Below are 10,878 nucleotides of genomic sequence, written 5' to 3'. Positions count from 1 at the left end.
TTAAATATATAGTTATAATATTTTTGTCCTACGTAATATTTGTTAACGTAAAGATATTTTTCAAATTAAACATTTATTTTTTTTTATTGTAACTGACAATTAATTTTTTCGAAAAAAAATCTTTAACCCTGTAATAAATTATTGTCATTGAAACTACTTTTTTTTTTTATTAAAAAATTTAGGTGAGATCGTTTCTATCGGAACTGTGAAAAATGTTCTACACATTGATAATTTCTAAGGTGGACGATGAGAAAAAAAAACATTGATCAGTAGAACAATTAGAAAAAAGAATAAAAGAAAAAAAGAAACAAAAAAAAAACAAAAGAACAAAATTTCTCTCGAAAGAACCTTGAACAGTCTTTGAGAAAAAATTCTATCTAAATTGTCAGCTGAAAAAATACAGAAAAAATACCTGCACGTTCGAAGGAAAAATATTCCGTTTCATTTTCTTTGTCTTGTTGTAAAGATTTATCGTATGCCTGACTTAGAAAGTTTTTCGGACCGTTATTAGTAACAAAAGAAACACAAAAGATAGTATCTTTCGTCTTTTCCAAAGAATCTTTCCCTTTTTCGACATTTTCTATGATAAACAAAAGAAGACAGAGGTAAGTAGAATCAGGGTTAGAAATAAAAGATTATTCGTTGTAGCTTCTTCCAGGTTCATTCATTTTTTCACCCCTCTCCTAAACCTGAAAACCTATAAAAGGCCCTTTCCATAGTTCTACGGAACCTATAAAAGTTCATCCCTCATTTTTCTTCTAGCAGTCTTTGCTGACATTTACAAGCGATTCTCGGAGAACGAGTGGTTAATCAGTGTTACAGTGGAAGTTTGAGAAATTCACCGACGATTGGACACGTAAAATTATTATTTGCAGGTAAGGTGTAAACTTTTATTTTCAAAAACTCTATTAACTTTCATTAATAAATCGTGGACTCGCGTCTGCAAAGAAAATCGACGAATTGGAGGACAGTATAGATAAAAAATGAGAAAATATACGCGATGTAAAAGTTATATCGACAAAAGCCACCGTTGGTTTTTGTAAAAGATACAAAAACAAACCGCGTGATTCAACGAAGAATGCGAGATAGCCGTCAAAATACGAAACGAAGTGCGTATCACATGGCTGACCCAAAACACGGATGTAATCCAGGATCAATTTTGTAATATTAGAAGAAATAGATGAAAATTGCCAAAGCAGTAACGTCCGTGGTATGTACTTGGGGATAAATAGACTTAGAAAGAGATTCCAAGAGCTAGGACGGAACTAGTGAAAGATAGAAACAATAATTTAATTACGGATGCAACGGGTGTATTAGACACGTGGCAAAAATTATTTTGACCGGTTATTGAATGTAAAATTTGAGAACGACCAGGAAATAGGGAATTTTGTGTTCCACACAAAAAAATTAAAAAATTATAAATCACCGGGTACCGACTCGATTCCAGATGAGTTAATCAAATGGTGGGAGGGGGGAAGTAGATTGATTGATGAAATTTATGAATTAACTAAATTAATATGGAATAAGAGGAAACATTGCCGGAACAATGGAAAGAGTCCATTATAATTCCAATTTTTAAAAAAAGCGACAAAATAAATTTCAATAATTACAGGGGGATCTCATTACTCTTACCACGTGCTATAAAATCTTGTCAAATATTTTATTAGCGTATGCGGACAAGACAATGGGAGATCACCAGTGCGGTTTTAGGCAAAACGTGCAGACGTTTATATGGCAAAGACCTTTACGTAGAAAACACATTACCTTTAGAAAACACATTTTGATGAAATAGTTTCTTTCCATTAGAAAATAATAATGATATCAGAATTATTTATGTTAGCAGTATAGGAAGTATTAACATGACTGAAGAATTGGTTAAAGCTCTTGAACTTATACCATCGACTATCTCATCAGTTGCTGGTTCTTCTACATCCAACAACGAAATGTTTAATACTTCAGGAACATCAACTGATACATCCAAACCTCTTACAGATGTTCAAGTAGTAAGTCCATCGAATCAAACTTTTAATCCTTCATCTAAACCTCTTTGTCCATATTCTGAAGCTACAAATATTTGTGATTTCAAATGCCTATATTTTCATGGAAATATTTGTGATTTGTGTAGTTGTGCAGCTTTTCATCAAAAATTTCGGAAACAACATACAAATGTGAGTATATATTTATAAGTTGTTAATCTTTTACTTTTTTATTAGTATTTGTTAAGGTAGTACCCCCCTGTGTCGATTTAAAAAAATCGAATTTTTTTTTTTTACATATTTCGTAAGAAAAACATTTCGAAAATATGCTTCGAAAATTTCAGACCGATATTCAAAGTATTCTCAAAGTTATAACCGAAAGTATGGAGCGAGCCGTAGTTTGTATAACTCAGAACGCCTCTATTTATTCACTGTAAGGTATTGTGTTGTTGATAAGCAAATTTTCGAATAAATAATTGATGTGATAGTAAAATCAAGCATATGTAAAGCATGTCAGTATTTAGCAACAAAAAACCCCATCGAAGCTGAGAGTTTATCTGAAGATCACAAAAATGAATGCACAACAAATCACGAGGGTAGCAATGGACAAATGGAGGTCGACAGTGTTTCTGAAATGTTCAAGCGTTCTGAGGAGCGTTATGGTTTGAAATACGTTAAATACATTGTTCAAACAGCCAGAAACTACGTCGACACCGTTGATAATGCTCGTATTTTGAGAGCGAAAAATCTACAGAAGCTTACTCTAAAGAGGTCAAAACCTACGTAGGGTTCTCAAAGCTGTTTAAAATAATAATTATGAGGAAGTTGAAGGACTACTGTATGCACCAGACATAGCAGAATAATGTTAGTATAATTTTTTTATAAAAAATCTGTTCTCAAAACTTTAAACGCGTTTTTCTCGAAACTACGTTTTTGAAATTTTGCGGAAGCACTCACTAAAAACTATAGAACCGATTAGGCTAAAATTTTTACAAGTTATTCTTTACACATATTCTGATGACTGGAACCTCAAAAATCTTTAACTTTTTATAATGATTAACCTTCATATAAATTCCCTCCTGTTTTCCTTAACATGGTAGCAGAGCGTGGTTGCTAAAAGTTTTGTGGAAGAATTGCGATGGAGCTGTGATGTGAATGGATTAAGATTCCGGACTGTAAAACACGTGGTTGTATGGAAGAAACCGATAAGCCGATAGTCAAGAAAGAAACCAAGCCTGTGCGTAAAAATTCTGAACACGAAGGAACGTTCGAGAAGTACGAAGACAAAATGGCAGGTAATTGTGATATAACAATTCCAGTATTTGATGGTGAAGACTACGGTATGTGGAAAAAACGAATAATGATGTACTTGAAACTCAAAAAGTGTCATGAAGTGGTTGAAAGAGAAAAGGTAGCTACAGATAGAGATGACTGGGAAGAAAAAGACTTAAAAGCAATTAATTATATATACAGTGCTATTTCAAATAAGCAGTTGGAATTTGTATGCGAAGAAGATACCGCGTATAAAATTATGCAGAAACTTGATAGCATGCATTTGAGAGAATCAACGGCTTTACAGTTACTGTGTAGAATCAAGTTGGAAAAAATGAAATTGAAAAAAATGAATCTTATAGTTATATAGGTGACTTGATAGATACATTGAAAGTTGAAGATCAAACGGCTGATTATGTAAAAAATAAGATTAAGTTAGCAGAGATAAAAAACAATGACTAAGGAGGTAATAAATCGAACGTGTTTGCTGTAAATAAAAAAGGAGCGTGTTATAAGTGTGGAAAAATTGGACATTATTCACGTAATTGCAAAGATGGCGGACAAGATGGACGCAACAGGGAAACCTCGCAAAATTCGACACGTGGTCGAGGCAGAGGCAGAGGCGGAAGGAGCCATTATGGAAGATGGCGTGGACCTCCGCAACAGGCAGCCAGCACGAGCCAGCAAAGCAGCGGAAGAATGGATGCTTGGTTAGCGACGGTGGCTCACACAGCGCACGGCGTAAATTTAAATAAGATAAGTAAATACGAAATAAAGTGGCTGCTCGACAGCGGTTGTACAGACCACATAATAAATAATGATGAATATTTTGAAAAATGTATTACTTTAAAAGAGCCGGTAAATATCTACCTCGGAGATGGTAGATCGATTAAAGCGACTAAAATCGGAAATGTAATTAGTTATTTCCAAGCATTCGGAAAGAGAAATAAAGTAGATATTAAAAATGTATATTTTGCGAAAGAAATGAATGCAAATTTGATTAGTTATGGAAAATTAATGAATAAAAATAAAATTGTATCTTATGGAAATGTAACAAAAATATTTAATGAAAATAATGAATTAACAGCAGTCGCATTTAGAGAGAATGATACACTTAAATTTAATAGTGAATTAGAAAATTATTGTAAACTAGGTATAAACTCAACTAACTATGCAAACAAATGGCATGAGCCAGAAAGAAAAGTGGCATAGAATATTAGGACATGTAAACTTCAAATATTTGAATATATTATGTAAACAGAAGTTGTTAACGGGCATTCCTAATGAACTTGAAACCGAGTTTATGAAATGTAAGACATGTATTGATAATAAAAGAGAGTTAGTAAAATCACCGGTACATATAATGGTTAACCTTCATATAAATTCCCTCCTGTTTTCCTTAACACTTTTTAACAATAAATATATATTATTAAACAATTAAAGGTAAGAAACAGCACCGATTTTGAAAATTTTTTTTCACACGTCCGTCATTTTGTTTTTATTTGAAAAAAATTTACATATTGTTGGTATCATGTCTATAATTAAGCCTAAAGAATAATAAGTATTTTTAGTTTTTTTGTTTCAGACGTCTAAAAAGGCTCTGTGCTTCCGCAAATTAAATTGGGGGACTCTAATTTGACGTTAAAAAAAGGGACAAATATTGTCCAAATTAGGTTAAAAAAATTTTTTTTGTATAGTTTAAGATACTGATAGAAACATATTTAAATTTCAAAACGATCGCATTTTGTTTTCCTATTCAAAAAAATTCATGAAAAAACATTAAAATTTCGGTCTTCACAGGGGTGTACTACATTAATTCCATGAACCTAAATATTAGCTGGGATAATATACTGTTTGATATCAGATTTTATAAATATAACTATTAACATATTCAATAAATTACTAAGCTCGCGAGTGCTGTCTAGACGATTAAAGATTAAAATAAACAAAACGATCATTCTACCGGTAGTACTTTATAGCAGCGAAACGTGGTCACTGACATTACAGGACGAAAAGAAATTTAAGATATCCGAAAATAAAGTTCTTCGTAAAATCTTCGATGCAAAACGCGATAAGGAAACGGGCAAATGGAGAAAACTTCATAATGTAGAAATACACCGACTGTACAACAAACCGGACATTATTAACGTTGTAAAATCACGCCGATTAAAATGGGTTAGTCACGTGGCGCGCATGGGGGAGGATCGTATGGCGTATAAAATACTGGTCGGTATACCGAAACAGAAAAAAACCACTGAGTAAACCGAGACGTAAATGGGAGGACAGTATTAGAAGAGATCTTAAAGAAATAGGCTACGAAGATCGCGAATGAAGGGGTCGTGTTCAGGGACGAGAAAATTGGCGGGATTTAGTATTTGCTGCAATGAATTTTTTACTTCCTATAACGCCAATAAATAATAATAATAATAATAACAATCTATTAACATATTAGAATATACTTGATTATAACAAGCTAATATGAAAAGCAATATTTAATTTATAATTGTAACCAAATATTTTAACATGGAATATTAATTTTTATATAGGAACATGCTAAACAACATGAAGTTAACATGAAAGTTGACAGAGAAATGTCTTGCGGCATCTGTTTGGAAAACGTAATGGATAAGCTATTTCCTGTCTTTGGTATTTTGCAAAACTGTAATCATTGTTTTTGTTTAAACTGCATTAACAAATGGAGAATAAATCAAAAATTTGCTACTGAAATAAGAGAAGGTTGTCCAGAATGCCGTATCATTTCTAATTCTGTATACCCTTGTATGTATTGGATTGATACAAAAGAAAAAAAGAAAAAGTATATAAAGGGTTATGAAAATAAATTATTATTTTATTCAAAGTAAGTAAGGGGAAAAATATATTTTATATTATTTTTTTCTTACCAAATATAAATAATAAAATTCTGTTATTGCAGTATAAGGCGTTGCAAATTCTTCAACAAACGTCATGAAAATTATCGATTTGGTAAACGACGCAATTCACGATATAAGATTCATTGGTCTATCTAATCGTCAACGTCGTAATTCTTATAGCGATTCTGATATTATAGAAATAAGTATAATTTATTATGTAATATATAACCCATTAAATGATTTTTACAAATATACTTGTTATGAATAAAATGTAGTGATTATTTTCTACTTAAATTGTATTTTTCTTAAATAAACAAAACATATTCTCATATATATTCAAAATATATTATCTTTCTATTAATACATGAAGTTTTAAGAACATTACTTATTTTAAAAATTAAAATGTTTTTATCTATACATTTATGCATAAACGTATGTACATAATTACATACAGAAGTTCATTTTAAAAGAAAATATATGTTCCAAAAGTGATAAGAAGTTTTTAATAATACAGTTCTACTTGTTGTGATCATTTTGTTATCGTCGAGTCTACCTGATACAGAAGATTTTAATTTACAAGGTAAAAATTTGACTTTTGCTTTCGTGTGAAATAATATTTTGTATTCAAATCAGTAAAATATTAATTCATGATATTCGTTAAATCAATACGAGCACGGTTAATGTAAAGTATTAATCTCGACTACAAATTTCTACAATTTCATCGAAAACAATGGTGTATTTATGTGATACGAACGTGAAATAGAATATTGTGAAATATACAATATATCTGATCGGTAGGAAAATTTTCGACAAACGAGCTTCGTAAAATTTGGTTTAATTGTTTTTATAAAAATAACAAATGAAATCCGATTAATACGTTAATTATTATTTTCCTTCAGAATAAGTAAGCTCATTGAAGCAGGAATATGAAGTCATCAAAAGATATAAAACCAAAATATAAGTGGAATATTGTATGGAGAAACGTAATAAATTTTCTTTATCTTCACATAACCAGCCTTTATGGATTATATTTAAGTTTAACCGCACTAAAATTCTATACTACAATATTCAGTAAGTTATCGCAATTATTAATTGCAATTATTAATTGCAATTACCAATTGTACGATGTCATATATAATAGATTTATTCTATTATCATTGGCAGCGATATATTGCAATTTTCATTTATAGTAACAAAACGATACATAAGTTAAATTGTATGACAAAAAAAGAACAATAAATAATATTCTATACTTAATTTTTCAGTGATTATTACAATTCCAATAACAACCCTCGGTATTACTGCAGGTGCTCATAGATTATGGGCACATAAATCTTACAAAGCTAAATGGCCGATGAGAGTAATACTAATGATTTGCCAAACTATGGCATTTCAAGTACGTTCATTCACTTTTATTACATTTTTAAATATAAATATAAATAATCGCGTAAAACTTGTGTTCATTTCATTCCGTTGAATCAAAAAACACATTATTTGTAATAAAAAAATACTTATACATAACAATAAATATTATATACCGATTTTAAATAAAAATATGAACTACAAATTATAAACAAAGTAATAACAATCTAAATTAAATCAATTATTTTATTTGATTGAAAAATAACTTTCAATACAAAGGCATTAAATTATTACTTATGAAATGCTAATCGAAAAAGAAAATGACACTTGCACTAGAGATCGAAGGTTATGCAATATTGCGAACAAGTAAATGCAATTGTTAATATTGCAGAATCACATTTACGAATGGGTCAGAGATCATCGGGTCCATCACAAGTTCACTGATACGGATGCCGATCCTCATAACTCGAAAAGAGGATTTTTCTTCTCTCACATCGGCTGGCTAATGTTAAAAAAGCATCCCGATGTTATAAAAAAAGGTGCTACGGTAGATATGAGCGATCTCGAGAAAGATCCGGTGGTCGTATGGCAACGCAGGTAAATATCAATTACTTTCGGATATATTGAAATATTTCTTTTTTTTTTTTAATATTAAATAATCGATACAATTTGTTCTTTTTTTTTATTTCTAGACTTTATATCATTCTTATGCCGCTATTTTGTTTCATCATTCCTACGTGGATACCTATATATTTCTGGAATGAGCGTCCGATGTACTCATGGTACCTTACGATTTTTAGATATACCTTATCTTTAAACATTACCTGGCTAGTAAATTCTGCTGCACATATTTGGGGTACAAAACCGTATGATAGGTATGTGAACGTTATTTTGGTTTTTATTACAATATTAATTAAACTACGCTTACGCGATAATATTAACTATTATATTATTATAATTAAAACAAAAAGAAACAAAAGTGATGCGAAATATATTAAAATAAAACTATTTCAGTATCTTAATAACTTGTGTATCACTCTAAAAAATATTTAATAAAATAATATTTATCATTTTTTCTTTTTTGCTAGTACGATTTCTCCAACAGACAGTTATTCGGTTGGTATTGCTGCATTCGGTGAAGGTTGGCATAATTATCATCACGTATTTCCGTGGGATTACAAAGCTGCTGAGTTAGGAAATTACAAATTAAACTTTACAACGGCAATTATCGATGGTTTTGCTAAAATTGGTTGGGCTTATGATCTCAAGACAGTCTCACATGAAATGATTGAAAAGCGTGCATGTAGAACGGGAGATGGTACAAAGTATCAAAATGTCAAAGATCAACACGAGCACAATCATAATAATTCTATTTGGGGTTGGGATGATCCAGATATCAATACTGAAGATGTTCAAAGCGCAAGGATAATTAATAAGGCCGAATAAGACGAACCGACGGTCGAAATAAAAAATCATGACGGTGCCTTTTGATATATATGATATATATGATAACAATATTATAATAAATAAATTCTGCAATTATCTTACTCTTGATACTTTGCACTCGTCTCATTCTCTCGAAATTTAGTTTTTTTAAGGTTTCCTGAGTTTTTTCAGATCTCATCTTTGTGCGGTGCGTTGGAGAACATATACATAAACATACACATGATTTTAAGTCATGGATCGTTCTCCAATAAAATTATAAACAACTTTCTAATCTTTTATTATTTTTACGACGATCATTAAATGTCTAACATTGATTAATTTCAATTTTTAAATATTTACTTTTCACATAAGATACTAAATATTATTCTAAAAATATGCATTAAATAATTATAAAATTAAAATTACATTTGTATAATTATTTATTAAAATATTACGCCTGTAGGTATGCAACCCCCCCCCAGACACCATTGAAAATGTTGCTTGCAAGCGTCATCTGTTGGGACGGAATTTTTTTTCAGTCCAAACTGTTTATACACTCATGTTTTACAGGTTGCTTATCTTTCAGGCAGAAAAAATTCCGTTCCAACAAATGGCGTTCGCAAGCAACATTTTCAAAGTGTGTCTGGAGATTTGCATCCTTATAGGCGCGCATTTTTATAATTATTAAATAAATAATTAGAAAAAAATACAAAGTAATATTATAATAATATTATATAATAAATTATCCTACACCTGATAACTATGAACTCGTCTCATTCTGTCGAAACTTGATTTATTAAAGGTTTCACTTCTAACTTGTGTGATCTGCACACACGTATTTTTCTTCTCTCTGTTTTTTAGTTTTGCATAAATCATAAGAAATTGGTTTTTATGTATCAAAGTATGAAATTGAAACATTCATATCTATGCATGTATGCATAAAAACATATGTGAATAATGACAGATTAAAGGTTATATTAAAAAAATATTATACTTTTAAATATCGATTAGGTATGCAGATATACACATTGTTTTTCTTGTTTTTTACAAATCATACTTATTTTTTGGATAAACTATTACCCACGCTTACATATTGTTGGTAGAATTTGCACATATTCAAAAGTATTTTTTTTATTTTAACATTATTACGTTATAGAAAAAGTGATCCGAATCAAAGTGACCAAAAAGGAGAAATAAGGACTTTGATAAATAAAAAAAATATAAGTTATTTGATAAATAATATATATATATATATATATATATATATATATATATATATATATATATTATTTCAATTAATATAATATATACGTAATAAATTTCTAAGAATCAAACCGTAAGACCAATTAACTTTAATAAGCAAGAAATATTATCAAATTGCGCATAAATTGTAATAAATAATTTAAACTTAAGAGTTTTTATGCATACATTTTTTAAATTAACTATTACAAACAGAACAAAAATAAAACATATTTAATTACCAGTCATAAGAACAGTATTTTTTTCAAATCACATTAAAACAATTTCTATTATCAAGGAGATCTAGTATTTACTACGTAACTAGTTTTTATAATTTGACCAGTTTTTGTCTATCGATTATGGTAATTCGTTCAATTGTCTTTATGATATATATTTAGATATTCACTGATGTGAAATTGTATATTACGATATTCTTTATACATATAAATTGCAAGTAATATAACTATATTATTATAATAACTATATATAAGTTATTCATAAGTCTACTTCTTAATTAAATATGTAATTGTTAATATATCTGCAACTTTACCATGTTATTTAAATCAATATTTCAATAAAATTGTAACGACAAATATTTATATTGATAAGAATGCTTGAATAAATAATTCACACAGTCGCCTCTTTTATGAATATTAAAGTTATACTAAATGATAACGTTTTTAAGCCTTCTTTTAATTCAGTTCTGACTAATACATTTAAGTGATGCATAAATT

The 10,878-nt window shown here is 29.6% G+C and overlaps 2 protein-coding genes across 3 annotated transcripts; both read left to right on the top strand.

Moving 5' to 3' along the window:
• The first annotated feature begins 1,394 nt into the window (after nucleotides 1-1,394).
• LOC107063850 (putative E3 ubiquitin-protein ligase makorin-1) lies at nucleotides 1,395-6,382 on the top strand. Its single transcript, XM_089172339.1, has 4 exons — nucleotides 1,395-2,003; nucleotides 2,126-2,168; nucleotides 5,795-6,105; nucleotides 6,181-6,382. The coding sequence occupies exons 1-4, from the start codon at nucleotides 1,993-1,995 to the stop codon at nucleotides 6,272-6,274; spliced, it is 459 nt and encodes a 152-aa protein (XP_089028465.1). The 5' UTR covers nucleotides 1,395-1,992; the 3' UTR covers nucleotides 6,275-6,382.
• A 174-nt stretch (nucleotides 6,383-6,556) lies between these two features.
• On the top strand, nucleotides 6,557-9,985 carry LOC107063916 (acyl-CoA Delta-9 desaturase). Of its 2 annotated transcripts, none has more exons than XM_015316079.2 (6): nucleotides 6,557-6,698; nucleotides 7,018-7,189; nucleotides 7,384-7,514; nucleotides 7,872-8,077; nucleotides 8,173-8,355; nucleotides 8,569-9,985. In XM_015316079.2, exons 2-6 carry the CDS (start codon nucleotides 7,045-7,047, stop codon nucleotides 8,924-8,926), a joined length of 1,023 nt encoding a protein of 340 aa, XP_015171565.2. In that variant the 5' UTR covers nucleotides 6,557-6,698; nucleotides 7,018-7,044; the 3' UTR covers nucleotides 8,927-9,985. The 2 variants fall into 2 exon arrangements, with proteins under 2 accessions (XP_015171565.2, XP_015171566.2); XM_015316080.2 differs by having other exon boundaries at nucleotides 6,606-6,912.
• Nucleotides 9,986-10,878: the final 893 nt, after the last annotated feature.

Source organism: Polistes dominula, unplaced genomic scaffold (assembly GCF_049000335.1).
Source record: "Polistes dominula isolate Pdom_NZ unplaced genomic scaffold, Pdom_raw_medaka contig_73, whole genome shotgun sequence".
Lineage (NCBI taxonomy): Eukaryota > Metazoa > Arthropoda > Insecta > Hymenoptera > Vespidae > Polistes > Polistes dominula.
Note: the sequence above shows the minus strand (reverse complement) of the source record. Positions and strands in the feature narration are given on the sequence as shown.